The sequence below is a fragment of the Acomys russatus genome, chromosome 4 (genome assembly GCF_903995435.1).
Source record: "Acomys russatus chromosome 4, mAcoRus1.1, whole genome shotgun sequence".
Taxonomy (NCBI): Eukaryota; Metazoa; Chordata; class Mammalia; order Rodentia; family Muridae; genus Acomys; species Acomys russatus.
Genome location: NC_067140.1, coordinates 81,711,239 through 81,729,373, shown reverse-complemented (window position 1 = coordinate 81,729,373; position 18,135 = coordinate 81,711,239). Strand labels below are relative to the sequence as shown.

The window sequence follows — 18,135 nt, the reverse complement described above, 5'->3', positions numbered from 1 at the left end:
AAGGCCGAGCATCACTATGATCCCAGGTTGTCCGAAACTCTCAATCTCTTGTCTCAGCCTTGAGTGCTCGGGTTATAGGCTTGTATTGTTATGCCATGACTGCATGGGCTTTGTTTTTGTTTGCAGTAGTCCAGCCTGGTTTGTTGATGCTGTTGCTTTGCTGCCTGTGTGGATGTACAGACGCTGTACTGCGCTCTTTCCACAGCTTCTCACCGTCAGCACCTGAGCTCCCAGGCCTGGGCTTGGCTGTCAAGTGGACAGGAGCCAAAGCCAGGGTTAGGCCTGATTTTCACCAATGTTGCCTTTGCATCTGTTACACGTGTTGGAATTAGAGAGTGAATTTGTTGTAGGTTCAAGAATAATGCATGTAGTGGGGCTCAGTGGCACATGCCCACAATCCCAGCACTCGGGGAGGCAGAGGCAGGCAGATCTCTGTGAGTTCAGGGCTAGCCTGGTCTACAAAGGGAGTCCAGGACAGCCAAGTCAACATAGACAAACCCTGTCTTGATATGTATTCTAGAGTTGTATTTTTGTTTGTTTGTGTTTGGAGGGGGCAGGGAGCAAGAGAGAATCATCTTAATGGAATGTTCTTGTCAAGTCTTTCTTGCACCATCTTTTTCGCCCTTGGTTACATATGATTTTGATGCATTTTGGAAATTAGTACATAAAAAAGGGGTGCTTAGATTTAGAGTTAGCCATGAAGAGTGGAGGAAGGCTGAGTTTTGTAGAGCTTGACAGGTCCTGATTGTGGCTGGCTCTGGTACTGCTGGCTAGGTGGCCTTGAGTATTGCCTCAGCTTCTGTGTCCCGCCCTGCTCTGCAGTCAGGAGACGTCCATGTCCTTGGGTGAGATCTGAGGAGGGAAATGCCTGCGGTTTAAGCTGACCACCAGCCTGTCATCTTCGTGACACACTACAGTGAAGACACAACAATTCATTTGTCATTCAGATGAAAACAGTCAGACACTTGTGCTTTTATATGGGTCAGCAGAGGGCCAGGAAACTTCAAGTTGCCATTATACTTTTATGTCTATTGACTGAATATTGGGTCAATTTTATTACCATCAATATTATTGAGACTAAAATACCAGCTTCTATCTATACATTTTTAAGCTCCTGTCTTCAAAAGTTCAAGGCCATTACTAAAATAAGACTACAATAAGATTAATACTCTTTATCTAAAAGAAAATATTGATCTAATAATAAAATCAGCCCACTATTAGATGAAAGAATAGTAATTGGCTACTTTTCATGCTGCAGCACAATAACTTTATTACAGACTATATTAGCTGTTCTGCAAAGCTGGTGGATAACCAGGAAGCCGGCAACGAGTTCTCTTCAGGACATGAAGACAGAAGAAAACACAGCATTTAGGGGTGGAGGCACGAAGTGGAGAGCTGTGAGAAGGAACAATCTAGTCAGATGGCCAGGAGACGAGGAAGCAGGGTAGAGGAAGGAAGGGCTGTCCGCAGAAAGGAGTCTACCTCAAGGAGAGTGTATGGCTTCTGAGACGATGAAGAACTGGAGCGTGTAGCCGGACAGGGCGGGTTAGTGGACGCACAGTGTGGGGGAGGAGGAACCCAGAACAGGGCAGGAACGCCTCTCGGGAGATGGCGCAGATGGAGGTGAAGCTGGTAATGATCCCTGGGCTCAAGGGCTGAGGTTGGAGGGAATCTCATTTAATGAACTGCCTTGAGTTCTGCCGCCACCCCAGCTGCGCGGCCGTGCAGCACAAGGGGCTTAGAAGATGACACATACAGGAGGATGTTTGAGGAAGCCGCTGCAGTGACAGGGAAGGAGCTGCTTCCAGAAGCCAGTGGCTGCTGGACAGAGGGCTTTGTCTTCTCACTGAGAACAGCAGTGGCAGCCTTGCACTTTATAAAAGTATTTCCTCAGAGACCTCATGTTACCATAATTCAAATCCTGTTACAGTCGATCAAAAGTAATAACAACAATGGAAAGGATGTTATATTCATTGTTGTTATTGTTAAAAACTGTGCGTTTGGTTGGTTTCAGACACTTATTGTGGCTTGGATCAGAGCAAACCTCTGTGTGTACATTTCCCGGGAGCTCTGGGATGACTTTCTCGGCGTGCTGTCATCCCTTACGGAATGGGAAGAGCTCATCACCGAGTGGTCCAACATCATGGACTCCCTGACAGCTGTGCTCGCAAGAACTGTGTATGGAGTTGAGATGACAAACCTACCTCTAGATAAATTAAGTGAGCAAAAGGAGAAGAAGCAACGTGGCAAAGGTATTTTTACTCTTCCAGGGAAACAGCAGAGGTGAGGGGTGTGCATCTAAGCCATTAATGTACAATATTTCATGATGAGCTGCATCTAAGCCATTAATGTACAGTGTTTCATGATGAGCTGCATCTAAGCCATTAATGTACAGTGTTTCGTGATGAGTTGAACCAGCCGCACAGTATCTTTTTAAATGCCGGCCATTAGATTGTGTTACCTACTACTTTGTTCCCTTAATGAAACTGATGACTATCTAACAAGACTGTGGAAGAAGTATTGATAACAGGAGTAGCAATGGCCAGGGTTTCACACGTGGACTTCACCCTTAGGATAGCTCCTTTAGATAGATCTGTGTCACAGACAGAAAGCTAAAAACACAAAGACTCCATAGTCATTGGTTCAGTCAGGGTTGCTTGTATAAAAAGTGGTAAAGACAGACCTCAAAGCCAGTCAAGTCCAGCCCAAGATGCATGCTGCTGCTTTCCTAGAAAGTGTGAAGAAATTCCAAGTACTTGAGATGGGAGCCATTTTGGCTTTATTGTGCTTCTAGGTAAAACTGTTTTAAGACCTAAGGAAGTAAAAGTGATAATTTTGAGTTGTAAAACAATGGGAATTTCTATTGGAGATGACAGTGGCACACCCTTATGTTTATACAGTCCCTAGGGTCTGTGGCTCTTGAGTTAACTTGTCTATTTGCTTATACTGTAAAGACTTGAGCTGGTTAATTCAAATGCGTATGATACACATTAAGTGTAAAAAAAAAAAAAAGGACAAAATGGGAAGGAGCTGTAGGTATGGTTAAATGCTAAAATGCATCCTATGGAGCCGCCTGGGCTTGCTGGGGAAGCAGGGAGGGGCGACATTGGATTTGACTTTGATTTTCTTAGGATTATAACAAACAATCACAGAATACAGAAGTTTCCTTGGGTGGTAAGTAACTTCCCTTGGTTCTGAGACCTAGAAGGTTTCTTTCCCTCAAAGTTTTGTCAAGTTACACATGGAGGCAATAGATTATATTTTTAGTAACAGTAACTTTATTATAGTCTGTATCAGTAGGCTTTTGCTATGTAACAAATCACCCAAAATTGTGGTGGCTTAACTTAGTAGCCATTTATTTAGACTGTGGTTTTATGAGCTGATAGTGTGGGCTGCACACTCTGGCCCGTGCTAATTCTCCTTTTCGTCTGATTCACTCTGTGGTGTGGCCACTTAGACTGCTCTGATTCCAGGAACCGACTGGCTGTCAGCCAGGACAGTGAGTGTGACTGGGACACATGCTCCATAATCCAGCATGTTGGCACATGGTTGTTAGTATGTTACAAAAGAAAAAATTTCAGGTCTCGTGTCTTCGGTTTTATTTACAACCAGAGTAAGCCGTATGATAAAGTCCAGGGTCAGTGTGAGAGCAAAGGATGTGGGTATAGGGACATGTGAACTACTTTTAGTGATGATCTTAACCATGTAACATGGGCTAGGAGCTGGCTTGTCAAGTATTCATTGCAGTCTGAGAATGGTTTGCTAAAGCCTCAGTTAGTAAAAGCAAGCAGCAGGCCAAAGCAGAGTAGCTTATTTTCATAGCATTCCAGTAAAATGGCTTAATTCCAGTTTAGATTTAGACTATGTAGTGCAGTAATTTTCTAGCATGGCTTTAGCCATAGTCACTTTTTCTCCATAGTTGAAGCTAAACAGGAATTTTTTTAAAAATTATTTATTATTATGAATACAGTGCTCTGCCTGAATGTACACCTGCAGTCCAGAAGAGGGCATCAGACCACATTATAGACGGTTGTGAGCCACCATGTGGTTACTGGGAATTGAACTCAGGACCTCTGGAAGAGCAGTCAGTGCTCTTAACCTCTGAGCCATCTCTCCAGCTCAAACAGGAATTTTCTTAGAAGTACAAACTAGAGTAGGGTTCTCTCCTGCATGTCTGAGGTTTCTGTGAGAACCAGGCCCTGGGAGAATCGAGATACTTCCTGCAGGAGGCTGGCTACCCCAGACAGTGGTTCTCAGTCTGGAGGAGAGTGTGCCCTGCCAAAGATGGGAGAGCTGAGATAGAAGATGCAGCTCACATTTTCTGCATCCTGAAGGTGTTTAGATACGGGCACGCATGCGCTCAAGCACATGAACAGCCATACACGTGCAGGATACACTGTATTCTAAAGTAGTTTTTTCCAACCTAGTATATAAATGCAGTCCTTTGAAGAGATAAATTAGCACTGGGAAAGTACACAACTTTAAAAAGTGCTTTTTCCCCCAAGAGATAAGGACAAATAATTTAAATAATGACTGTGACAAACATCTTAATTTATATTGCCTTATTCTAAAAAAGTGATTTAAATATTTATTACAGAAATATAGGCCTAAGCGCTACACTAGTGGAAACAGACACTACATGGCAAGGAGGCTCGATGTGAAGACGAGCCACACGCTGTGTCTGTTGTCTGCGCTGTTCCTGAGCAAAACATTAGCATTATAAATTATCTGTAGGTTTTCATTGACTTGCCTATCTGACCGAATCTACGTTAGATTTCATGGGTTTCTGTAGAGATCATGAGTTTCTGTGGGGTTTGTAGTTGAGTTGGCGTCTCCTGAAGCTGGTAACATTTTAACATCAGGACTTCAAAGTTTTTGCCCTTAAAATGATGGCTTTCAAAGCACCATGGGAACACTGGCATACGCTCATGACATTGTTCTGACATTGAGAAAGGTTGGCTAATTTGTCCTTTTGCATGTTGAAGTAAATACTAGAAAGATACAATTTTTATGAAACTGTTGGAGATTAAAAATATGTTAGAAGCAAATATTTTTAGGTTACTGACATAGCTTCCCACATTGCAACACAAGGAAGTGCCTCTTCCTTTGTGGCAGGGAATCTGCTAGTGAGGGAGTGTTGTGTGTAGGTCATTTCTTGACTGCTGGCCATTATAATATGCCATTTGCTGAACAGCCTGTGCAGTAAAATGAATAACAACAAATTCAGCCCTTAGATTGTTTTGTTTTGTTTTTTATCTTACTCTTGTCCAGGTTGTGTTCTAGAGTCCCAAAAAGGGACTGCCGTGGGACGATCCTTTTCTCTGAGCTGGCGTAGCCATCCAGATGTGACCGAACCAATGAGATTCAGAAGTGCTACCACATCTGGAGCACCAGGGGTTGAGAAGGCGAGAAATATTGTCCGCCAAAAAGCCACTGGTAAATATTTGTTTAAATATCATTTTAGAATCTAATTGTTATTTAAGTGAACTTATAGAAATAAATTTCAAAATTCTATTCAGAATTTAAATATTGACCTTTTATTAAGTGACATATGTCAATATCTTGTAAACTTTCCATTCTGCGTACTTGTCAAGTCACAGGTTTCTTTTTTCGTTTCTAAAGTCTCTATTGTAAAGGGAACATGATACATGTACCTTCAGCCGTGGCGATGTCTTTCCAAGGCAGTGTTCCTTTTAGAGTCTCACGATAACTGGTTCCAGCAAAGAAAAGGAGGGCGACACACTTGGCTTTAGGAACGAATAGACACATTCTCATCCATTGCTTCTTTGGAAACATGGAGTTTGTTCTGCCTAGAGACGCTGCTTTTACAGCCCATCTGAACCAGCGCTGGTTCTTACAGTAAACGTAGAACCCACCAGTGAGCAAACTGCTTGTCTCCTTTCACTAAAGCAAGAGACAGATCCTTACAAGGGAAGCCAGCGGTCACTGTGACACAGTAAGCTTCTCTCCTTCCCCTCGTGCTCTGATTCAGGATGGATGCAGCCGTTTCTCAGTTTCTGGTAGTTTCTCTCATCAGGAAGGGTCATAGAATCAGAGTCGGTGTCAGTAGCCTCAGAAAAGCGTAAAAAGTATCCTCAGGCCATACAACAAATGTTTGTTAAGTTGAACACATTTTTTTTCATTGCTCATTATTAAAAGCTTTATATAGATGGCTTAGCATTCTGTTGGCTTTTCTGCATTTGCTGGTAATTATTTTTTAAATTATTTGTACCACCAATTCTAGTCATTTTTCCTTCATTCTGATTCTGAGAAACCTAGTTCTTAAAAGCGTGCAGCACTGAGGAGGCCCACTGATGCCCTGTCTCAATTCAACCCCTACAATCTTCACTGATTTCTTTAGTGAAAGAGATGAGAAGTGTGGGGCTAAGGCAGTGTCCTTCCCAAGCTGTGCAGCTTATGCAGCCTTCACCGTCCTTGAATTCCAAGTATAAGCATTAATTCCAAAGCACTGTCTTTTTATTTGTACATGTTGACAACAGCAAAACATGCATATTACACCACAAATCTTAATTTTGACCAGGCACTTTAAACCAGCAATGTGGTAGAAACACCAGCATGCTTTAGAAAGCACCCAGGGAAGGCAGGTTATATTCAAGTATGCTTTTGGGTATTTGAGGGGCCATGTGACATTGGACAAACCATTTGCAAGGGTTTTGTAAAGATAATATGCAATATGTACTTTAAAACTATAAGGTTGGCTTTTATAGAATTGACTACATTTTAGAAGTCTGGAATGGTTCATGTTTGAAAGACAGTGAAGAGCATCAGTTAGTTACACAAGCCTGTTGTCTTAATGTTTTATATATACACATGTATGCACACCTATATATACATTTCCTACTGTATTTTATATCTTTTGAAATGATAAATGTTGTGCATTAGTTCTTACCTATTAATAAGCTTTGAAGATTTTTGTATACCTTTGTGTTTAATAAGATGAATATACATAGGTGTCTTACTCAGTTTTATTTTCCTACTTTTTAACAAAGCCCAGAGTGTTTTCCCTGAAGTTTATGTAGAAGGTGTTTGTGTGAGCACAGGAGCTCACCGAGGCAGTTCTAGTAATTATTATGGAATAGCCACTCAAAAGTGATTTTGTTTCTCTAATCTCAGTTTAAGATACTCACATAACGATTCGCCTCACGGATTTCAGTTAGCTACAGAAGCTGTCACTGCTGGTGACACCAGGGAGGGAGATAGATGTAACAGAGGACACAGTGTAGCTGAAGAGGCCTGGCATGGAAGGATAACTCTGGCCCTGAGTGTCAATGATGCAGAGAATTCAGAGTTTTAAACTCTGAAAGTGATCAAAGTGAGTCTTAATTGCCACATAAAACAGCCAGTATTTTACTATTTCTAAAATGCATGGCGATCCATTTTGGAAAAATGCACAATCATTACATTTATAAAAGGAAAGTTCTTTAAATGGTGTTCACATAAATTAAATGTTGTCTTGCATGTGGAGATAAATCTTTTACACTTCGACATTTACAGAGTTGTTGCCCTTTACATATTATCTTACACATTCATGAATTATATAACAATCTCATTGCTGGGAATGCTGGTAGCAAGGGACAGGGGAAGGAACAATAAAGTAAAAAGTTTGTGCAGTTTTTTTCAAGTGTACCACCATTGTGTATAGTTTTGTTTTACTTATGCTTTGCTGAGTTATGTAACATAATAACATAGCAAATAATCCTTTGTATTTGATTTTAGCAATATTGGTGATTTTGTTAATTGTAGTGTTATGTATTTGAAACATATTCAGTGTTTTCTTACTAGATGTTTATTTAACCAACAATGTGTGAGAAGATAAAAAGTTGATACTGAGAAACTTTGGCTTAAACTCTAAATGTGAAGTATAATATAAAAAGATAGGTTTCATGGATATGAAAGAAAAATATGCTTTTAAATACAGTCAGCTCTCAGTAAATCAATTTCTGAATTATTTATTACTTAATAGAAAAATTCTTATCTTGCACCAGATTTTCCTTCTCTCACTGTGGTCTTTGTATGTGCATCCTTTTAGGAAGAGATGGTGATGTGTTAATAATTTAATAATGATGTGCTTGAACAAGCAACACAGACGTCATCCTGATAACGCTGTGATACCCAGCAGCAAAGGGAAGGGGAGGGCATGAAGCATTTGGGAAGGAAACCGGTTCCTTGTGCGGATTGAGCATTCTAAGTCAACAGCGATTGGCTGAACGTTGGCTGTATTTAGAGTCTAGGATTAAGTACTCCCATTTTATTGACTTCCTTTAAAGCTTCCTTTAAATGTTTAAGGGAAATGCAGCCCGGTAGGAGCTGAGAAGTGGTGAGAGGTCTCGATGTGCTCTGACACAATGTTACTTTATCTCTCTTGGAAGCTAAGCGAAGCCAGTCTATCAGCAACTGTGTCCACCTCTCTGAGGCTTTGCCTGCCACTAAAAGCGTCCCGCTCCTCCTCCATACCGTCAGCGCCCTCTTCCCCGGTCTCTCTTACTCCTCTTGCTCTCACAGGCTGTCAGGTACTGTAATGCTGTCTCATGTGTCCTTTCATGTCCCCAGGCCTCTCCCTCCTGCCCTCGGCCTGCCTTCCTTCATGACTCCCCCCCAGTCACAGTCAGGAGGCTGTCTGTCGCACTTGTGTTAAATTTCGAAGAATGTTAATGGTTGTTTTTGTGTAGTTGATGTTTACTAGTAATTAGGTAGTCAAAAATTCTGTATTCCTGCTAGTTGTCAGATTTAGGCTGATAACTGAGGTTTTAGTTGAAAGAAAGAAAGAGAGAAAGAAAGAAAGAAAACAAAAAAAAAGAAAGAACACTAAACAGTGCTGATTTTCGAAACATTTTTTTTAGACCTCACCCAGTCAACACTGAATTAAGTTCATGTGTGGCTCTTGTCTCATGATGTGCTGGTACCCAGCACAGTAAGGTAAACATAGTAATAATTCATTGTGTATCTTGAGATAGCTAGAGTAGGGTGTTTTGATGAACTTGTCAAATAAATGATGAGAGTGATGGCTACACTAATTATCATGGTCTGGCAACATCACATCATCCACACTGTCCGTGCACCAGGATGCCACACTGTGCACGACCACCGTTTGTAATGACCCCGTGTCAGTTATAAAGGAGGATTGCACAGCACCAAAAACAAGGCTTCTCATCTTTTTCCTAGCCACTTCCTAAAGGGAATTTGCTTTCTGTGTTGAGTAATTGTAACTACAAAGAGATAGTTTTCAGTGATTTTTAAGATGAGCTAGATCCTAATTAAGAGGAAACTTTTTCATGTTCCTCTTACATTCTGAATTCTGACACATAGATTATGGCTTTTTAAATACTGGAGATAGCCTAATGGTTTCTGTAGCACAAACACCAATTGCACTATTGTAGTTTGGCAAAACAAAATCAAAGCTGAGGTGAAATACAGTGAGGGAAAAAGTTAGTTTTCACTAAGTGCGAGGGCTATAACAACACATAGAAAACGCTCGTTAGCGAACACAGACGATGAAAACATTGAGAATGGAACGGGGCCACTGTCAGTTAAGTTGCCATTGAATAGTAAATGCTTGAGGTTTAGATTTTCCAGAAAATGCTACTTCTTAGGGGTGATTAATGAGGTCTTTAAAAGAGAATCTGCTATATATTTGGCTGATTGACACCAAAAAGAAGTCTTTTAATGTGAAAATCTTTATTTCATTGTCTATTTTATTTTCATGCTGTTTCATTAAGTTTTCTCAATAGTTTTTCCGGAATATGTTCTCAGAAAAAAAAAAAAATCCTTTCTATTCCTTCATCTTTACAAGTTTTTTTCTGACTCAGTTACATTTTGATTTATTCAAGTTCTTGATCCTTGTGTGTTTACATGGCTCCAGCAGAAGTCGAGTGATTTACTGCAGTGACTGTCAATTAGGGATGATTTGGCAACATCTGGAGACGTTTTTGGTTGTCATAGTAAGATGGTGCTATTGGCATCTAGTTGGTCAAAGCCAGAGACGCTGCTAAGTACCTCCGCTGAGACCAGCCCATACCCAAAATGGTCAAGCCTCAAAAACCAATCATGTAAATAGGGCAAAACCTCCCTGAAAAGTGGAGCAGCCTGGACCAGGTCTGTGTTTCTCTGTCTCTGCCGTCTTCACTTTTTGTTTGATAGCAGGGTGACACTGAAGACAAGCTGCTGTTGCCATTTCATCTGACAGCTACAGTAATGAGTGCTTCACAGTCTGGCTCCAGTTGTCCCTTATTAGTTAGGATGTCCTTTGTGACCGTCCTGTCAGTAGACTAGGCCGAGAGAGTGTTCACCAGTCCTAGGAGTATGTAATCTTCCTGGCTGGCAGTCTGCAGCCTTGTTGTGTTCTAATGTGCATCTCAGTGGATGGGTATCTCTTGCTAATCTGTGGCTAAGTGATAAACAGGTTCTTTAAATTTTCCTTTCTGGCCAGAAGTTGAATATTTTTTTGCATTTCCTTTTGTTTTACTATATTAGTGGTTGCTAATTTTGTTTTTATTATGGCATCAGCAGTCCTTGTTTTGGTTTTTAATCTGTGTGAGTCAACCCATCAAAATTGTAATAATAGAAGCAATGGCAGCAGATTTGGAGGTGTGGGAAGCATTGGTGTTTGAATATGGGGAGAGTCAAAACCTCCCGATTCCATTAATATGAGCAGTGAGAAAACCATGCACTGGGGAGGAGACGTGTCAGCTGGGGAGCCCCTCTCTCTCTTGACGCCACTTCCTCCCAGCTGCCTTGCACTGTTAGCTGCTTTCTGTGTTGGTGCATTCATCCGTCTGTAGCACTTACATGCTATATGCAAGGGTAGATTTCTCTATTTCTTTTGGGAATATTGTAATGGTTATAGCTAGCAGATTGACTCTCTTCCCTTATCCCAACATAGGAGAAGCTTTACTGCTTCTCTGTCTTTTCATAAGCTCCATGGAAGCACTTTTTGTTAGGGCCTAGACTAACTACTCTCAGTAAGCTAGACCTTGCAGACATCCAAGGTGTTGAATGGACAGTGTCTCCTGAGCGTTTACAAGGTCAAGTTGGCATCGTGAATGATATTTTAAAACTGAGGACCTTACATTTGAATTTGGCTTGTGCAGCCTTGTATGAGGGATAAATGGAACATAGCATTTTGCTTATTGGAGACTGAGCTTTGCTACATTTAATAAGATGGAATAAGGAAGTCTGGAATTAAAGAGTGAGTGAAAAGTAGACAGACATCTGGAGAAAACAGAAGGTAACTGAGAAGCTTACACATTCAGTTCAGGCATGCTCACTCTCCTCAGTGGGGGTAAAAGAAATGAATCCTTATGTTGATGCTGCTGAGGTCGTCAGTGGAGCTTTAGGAAGCAGTGGGTTAGAGCTGCTGTTGAGTAACTACAGCCTCAAGACACAGGAAAGGTAGTTCTTTTAATTGGCTCTTATTAGACTTCACAGAGGATAAATTAACTTAGAATCTGAGGCAAAATTCAGCTCTTCAAAGTGTTTCAAACAGAAATCATGTAACATTCAAAACAGGATGCACCAAATCTGAGATTTATTGCATAATTGTTATGTAAGACAGATGTTCTTTTTCGGTTTGACAGGCAATCCTGTGCCTTCACATTTTACATCAGGGTTAGGGTTATTTTAGTTACATAAGAGCAACTCAACAGTACACAGCAGGATGGGAGCAGCCTTAGCCCACCATGCTTTCTTCAAGCGCGGCACGCCAGCAGAGGGAGCCTGAGAACCGTTGGGAAGAAAAGGGTGTTACAGTGTCACTCTCTTACCCTTTGTATCTGGCTCTTACTGAATACAGTAACACACGCACAAGTCCATGAGGTGTACACCTGCGAACCAGCAAATTGCATTTATATTATGAATAGTTGAATGATTGAAAATTATCTTTTGCACATTTTCTCAGTTGACATTCAACTCCAAGGGTAGCCCTAACAGAACAGCAAGGTACGTGGCTATTGCCCTCCTTCCCTTCCTGTGGCCCATTCTGTCCCTGCCATTTCCGGTTCTTTATACAGGCTTGGACTGTCTCCATCTGAGAAGTCCCTCTTAACAGTTTTGCAAAAACAAAGCCTTAAAAGCTGTATTAGGCCTGCCTGTTGGAAAGGCAGACAGCTGGTGGTAGCAGGCTCCTGGTCCTCCGTCTGCTGCGCTGAGGACCAGTGGGGACACTCTAATTTGGAAGCCATGGTGCTGTGGCTGTGCTGCATCCCACCAGATGGCGATGTTCTTTATCTTTAGAAAGACGCTGCCAGTGTTGGCTCAGCTCTTATTTACTTCTGCTCAGAACCCAGAAACTGGCATCCACCAGTGTTTGGCACCAGGCTTCAGAGGAGGGGGAAAAAAACACCACTCTTCCCTCTGTCCACAAAAACAGGCGCTGGCCAATTATTTTTCAGAAAGCTTGGAAGCTCTTGGGCTCCCTCTGCTGACCCAGGAGTGACAAGTACAATATCTTCATTTCACCATCTTGCAAACTTAGAAGATGGGCTGGCCCGTGGTGTTGAGGGGCCTTCTGCTAACTATTCCAGCAGACCTGTGAAAAGAGCCTCGTCTTTGCTCTGCTGCATAGGTAGACTAAAAATGTTCACGTATATCTTGTGTGTCTTCTGTGGAAAAACACACAGTTCTTGTTGCTCAAGAGAAGCCCTAGGCAAAGATGACGTAGGAAAGGGGATGCTGTCTCTTCCTGCGTCTTAGCCTGTCTTTTCTCTGTGCGCAGGTTCCCTTTAGCATCCACCTTCAAACTGTGGTCTCGTCGGAACTTTGATTCATACTGAAGACTCATAGTTTCGAGGTCTTGTAATAGTGTAGTAGAAAATGGAATTTTCATTTGGGTAGAACAAGGCAGAGCAGCAATCCTTTGTGGAAATCCCACATGTTAAACCCAGACTCATCCTGAGTGCACACATCTCCTCTGCTGGAGTGAGCCTGTACTGTGGCTCATGTCCAGAAGGGAGACAGGAACTGCCCATTGCCAGTGAATCTCCATCTCAGCTGAGCAACCAAGTGCTGCAGTCAGTTTAGATAATACAGTCTGAGTTTTGGAGACTTTTTTTTTAAAGTAGCAAAACTTTAATTGATATTTTATTTTTGGGAAATGTGGTGACATGGGTCTGGGGATATAAAGTCTTATGACTTCATCAGTGAGTTTGGAGACTACTGAGGAGCTGAGCAGTGGCTTTGCATGCAGAATTCATAGCAAGATGTATACACGCTTGGTGGCATGAGGATGAGGGGCAGGGGACAGGGCTGAGATTAGCAGAGGGGGGCGAGGAGCAGCAGGAAGAGGGCAACAGGAGCAGCCAAGAGGACCAGTGTTTCTGAGACTCGAGAGTGGGAGCACTTGCATGATGATTAGGGATCCATTTGAGGGTGGGGTGATGTAGGCGAAGTGAGCGCAGAGTTGACTCGTGGCAGGCACAGTCACACCATCGCTGTGGAGGCCTCTCTGGTAGCCATATACACAGCAGCGTTAGCGGGCTGCTCAGACGAGCTGGGCAGAAGACGGTGCAGTCCTGGGGCTGTGAGTCTAGAGGGAGGGGTGGGTGTCATGGTTGCTCTTAAAAGATTAAAATGAGCGGTACACATTGGAAATGAGCTAGAAGGGAACCCATTCTGCAGGGAATAGAGGATGTCAAGTGTCAGCAAGATTATCCCATGCTGAGTGCTCATCTTTGGTGTTCCACCTTATACCACGTGGATCGCTTTGTGCTTAGTGACTAGTTCAGCTTTGCACATGGTAATATGAACATTAACTAGCATTTTATTTTGCACAGTTTCGCATGATCTATTAGAAGGGCTAGCACATTTGGAATTGCTGTTTCCTTTCATCTTAGTTTAGTGTTGGGGAGTGGGGTGCCACTTGTGCTCTCCTTCAGGACTATTTATCTGTCTATGTATTCTCTACATGGCCAAGGCTTTCCTCGCTGCTGGGAAATTTCAAGTGACTGAGAGTTATCAAACATTTCGGTGGTTTTCTTCCCTTGTCCCTTTCCTTCACCTGGAAAACAAATGGCTAGTTAGAACGTCAGAAAAATGTACTCATGGCATGGAGTGTTAGTGTTAGTAAGTTAGGGAGCGTGAAGACGCACGTGCACATTATCTTACTGCAGTCTGGTTTCAAAAGAAAAATTCTGAAAGTTAATGTATTAGGTCAGTTAAGTGTGGAATGTGTTTTAAAATCTCCAGCCTCAGTCCTCCATGTGCTGTGTTGATGCTTTCAGAGGTGGAGGAGCTGCAGCCGGCCGAGAGCGCGTCTGCAGCCGACCCCGACCTCCTTGTGGTGGGGCAGCAGCAGGTCCCTCGCAGCAGCAGCGCCTCCGACATCACCGAGCCCCTGTGCTCAGATTCTTCTCAAGGTGCGTGCAAACTTCTCCTCTGTGTGTGTTTGTCGGGCTGATTTTGAGGCAGGGTCTGCCTCTTTTCCTGTGGCAGGCCTGGAACTCAGCTTGTTGATCAGGCTGGCTTTGAACTTGCAAATACTTTCTGCTTCTGCCTCCCAAGTACAGGGTCCAATCCCCCTGTGGCTGGCCAAGTCCTCAGACAGTACTGTAGATCTGGGCTTGGGATGGGGGTAAGCTGCAGGTAGTATTGCTTATTATATTTATTCTAAATAGCTATTTCAAGGTGGTGGTGGTGGTGGTAGGCGGGAAGAGAGAGAGGGAGAGAGACGGGGGTGGGGGGGGGAGGTGTGGGAAGTGCATGTTGCATGTTGTGTGTGCATTGCTAGTGTGTACATGTACATGTGTCTGGAGACCAGAGGCTGATGTGAGCCATCTTGGTGACTTTCAATATATTTATTTATTCTGAGACAACATCTTTTGCTTTGCTTCCCAGTGAGCTCTGAGGGCCCTCCTGTCTTCCTCTGCCCTGCCCCAGGTTACACCCCGTGCTGCCTCATCTAGCGTTTTACCATTTTGCGTGGCTTCTGGGGATCTGCCCTTGGGTCTTCACACTTGCACAGCACTGAGCCAGCTCCCCAGCCCTAGGTTTACTTTTGATTTGACTGTAAGCATGTGACTTCTGGAAAGCAAACTTCTTGCAATTTAATATGTTCATCTGACACACACATCTCTACTCTTCAAGCTTGGCGTGACTGGGAGTTAGCGAGGAGCCCGGAGTGATTACAGTGGGAGGGACAGAGACTATTCCCAGAGTAAAGAAGTTCAGCAAGTCAGAAGGCAGGAAGGAAGCACGGGAGGCAGGAGGCCTCTCATGGGAAGGAAAGCTGGCCAGCCGTGTGGAGGGTTATTAGCCACTTGCAGACTTCATGAGGCCCATAGGCACCCTTTCGGAGCAGGCAGAGGCTTCTCCACTTTAGCAGCAGCATGGTGTGGAGGTGAGGAGGCTGCCAGTTTTTACAGAAGCTGCAGTGAAAAACACACTTCAGTGTGTACAGTGTCAGTAAATGTACTGGCCATTTCACCTTAGTTCCCTGAGTCAGTGAGAAAGCAACCTGCCTTGTTTGTCAGCAGGTTATCAGAGTTAGCAACAAGGAGGGAACCTTTCCCTTAGAAACTCCTTTGAAATATGAAATTATAGCAAAAATTAAGATGAGAAAATATATTACTGAAAAATTTCTACTCTTTAATGGGTTTTGGATGGACCATATAGATAATTAATTATTATATATGTATATATGCATACACACACACACACACACACACACACTTTGTGGTAGACCACTTGCCTAGCCTACAGGAAGTCCTGGGTTTAATCCTTACAACTATGAGGCGAAACAAACAAAGAAAAAAAAATTTCCCCTTATATTTGGGAGAATCCACCAGTTGCTTTCAAATTTTAACAAAGTTCACCTGAGAGAAGAAAAGCCCCAGAGGTCTAGGATGTAGTACAGTGTTTCCTTTCTGAAGGGTTCAAGAGAGTAATGCTTGCTTGTTTAAGGGTCTCCATTAGCGCAGGCTGGCCCGGAGCTTGCAGTCCACGCCCCAGCCTCCGAGAGGAGACTGACTTTTAACAGCTCTGAGGTGGTCCACAAGCTGATTATGATGATTTATGTATGCAGATCTCAAAACGCCATGTAATAAAAATGGCAGTGTTTGTCATGTAAAAATGTAAATTAAAGCTCTATAAGACTGCTTTGATTTTTCTTTATTTAGTTTTTATGTTTTGCTAGAAACTGGTTTATATGGTAACTTTTTTCGAATGTGTTGGCCTCAGATTATTCATCAGATTCTCTTAGGATCCTTCCTTGACTCTGCCGGCTCTGTGCTGGCATCTCCTTTAAATTATTGACCCTGTTTGTGCTTTCTCGTGCTGGTCAGGCAACACAGAGCTGGTCTGGTGTCCCTTCCTGTGCTCACAGGCCAGCCTAGGCAGCCTTTCGTCCAAACCTGTTTCCAAGCCTACCTCCCAAGAGTGATGAGTTGCCTGCCAGACCTGTCCAGCATAATGCACTAGTGGAGTGATGAGCCACCACGAGCAGCTCTCCATCTGCTCCGGGGGAAGCTGTCAGTGGGCTCTAGCCAGCTCTGTGTGTAGATTGGACCCACGGATGCTGCCAGTACAGATCCCACAGTTCAGCACCTTTATGTGTCCTGTGACGTCTGGATACAATGGTTTATGTTTCTGCCTCTGCCTGCTTGCCTGTCTATCTCCTGTTTTACCTTCCGATACATTCATTCTATTATTTTTAACCCCTATCTCTAGGTCAAAGGGTAGAAGATTCACAGAGTTGGAGCTCTTCAGAACCCAAGCAAGAGAGTAAAGGACACGTGAAGCATGACCATGAAGGAATAACAGTAAGATTTCTAGGAGGAAATCCCTTTGTTGTGGTCAAGCAGAAACCATACCATGATGGCGAGTTTATTGATGGTAGTCATACATACAGTTTTCCATTTAGATTGATTAGAGGTCCAAATAGTCTTGAGGTCACTTAAGGCTGTACTTGCTCTCTGTGTAAAATACAGCCATTCTACACAAATGGGGCAGGGGTCAGCTTTAAGTGGAATTCACTGCCTGGCCTCATGTTGTCCAGCACACTTTTGAGCAGGTGCACTTCCCTGTAAACCTTTACCTCATGTTCCCGTTTTTGTGTTCTAGATGGCAGCCTCTACCTGACACAGTGTCCCTAATGTGTATCTGGTGTGGTTTTGTTTATTTTATAAAGAAGGCATTCATTTAAAACACAAATATGAAACATATAAACAGCCTATAACTCTTCAAGATAACCTCTATTTCTGTTTTAAAACCTAGTGTATATTTCTAGAAAACATAGATATTTCAGAAACATAAAACATAAGGGCCCCTTCCCTGCTCTTACATGTTTGGAAAATCGCAAAGTTGAGTTCTTGTGTTCATGTATTTAGAAAGGCATGTGCCAGCTCAGCTGTGTAGATCTTGCTTTTCAGATAACCATTCCTGCCCAAGCACCGGAACATTTCTGGTGCCGTTGCTTTGACCACCAGTTCTGTTGTTGTTGGTTTTCAAGATAGTGTTTCTTTGTGCGGCCTCTGAAGACTAGGCTGGACCACAGAGATCTGCCCGCCTCTGCCTCCTGAGTGCTGGGACGGAAGCCGTTGCACCGGCACCCAGCTTGTGCGTTCTTTTTTTTAACTCCCTCCTTTTGTCTCTCCTCACAGTGGCATGGTGTTGGCTTTGTTTTACCCTGTCATTTGCATGTATATGGCTTCAGACAATATATTATTCAGCTTCTGAAGTCTCTGAAGTATTCTATAGGTGCTGCTGTTTTGTTCACCCAGTTGCGTGTTTGTAGAGTTTCTGCGTGCTATTCACAGCAGTTTGTTCATTTGAGTTTTCTCTGCTGTATGGTATTTTGCTATGAACATATCATTTATTTTTCTACTTTTCCATTGGTGGGCATTTAGATTCTTTCTAGTATTTTAGTTTTCTGAAAGATGCAGCTGTGTACCTTCTTAGACATTTCTCAAGGTCTCCGTGTTTTAATGTTTCTCTGCATGACTGTCTAGCAGTAGAATTAGTAAGTTATACAATAAAAGACTGTTTTTCTCTAATATAGTGCTCCTTCCCTGAGTTCTGTGAAGAGTTCTCACCAGCATTTTGTGTTGTCAGAATTTTGAAAGTTTTGCAGGTCAACTGCATAGAAATGTGATTTAAGTTTCTTAGATGACTAATAAGGTTTAAAGT

General features: G+C 42.7%; 1 protein-coding gene across 1 annotated transcript in view; it reads left to right on the top strand.

Moving 5' to 3' along the window:
* The window catches only part of Ralgapa2 (Ral GTPase activating protein catalytic subunit alpha 2), a 282,989-nt gene that overhangs the window by 103,245 nt on the left and 161,609 nt on the right, over positions 1–18,135 (top strand). The window contains exons 15-19 of the mRNA XM_051144780.1: positions 2,015–2,252; positions 5,272–5,436; positions 8,391–8,531; positions 14,235–14,369; positions 16,678–16,769. Coding sequence (XP_051000737.1) covers positions 2,015–2,252; positions 5,272–5,436; positions 8,391–8,531; positions 14,235–14,369; positions 16,678–16,769 — 771 coding nt within the window. The remainder of the gene's footprint in view (positions 1–2,014; positions 2,253–5,271; positions 5,437–8,390; positions 8,532–14,234; positions 14,370–16,677; positions 16,770–18,135) is intronic.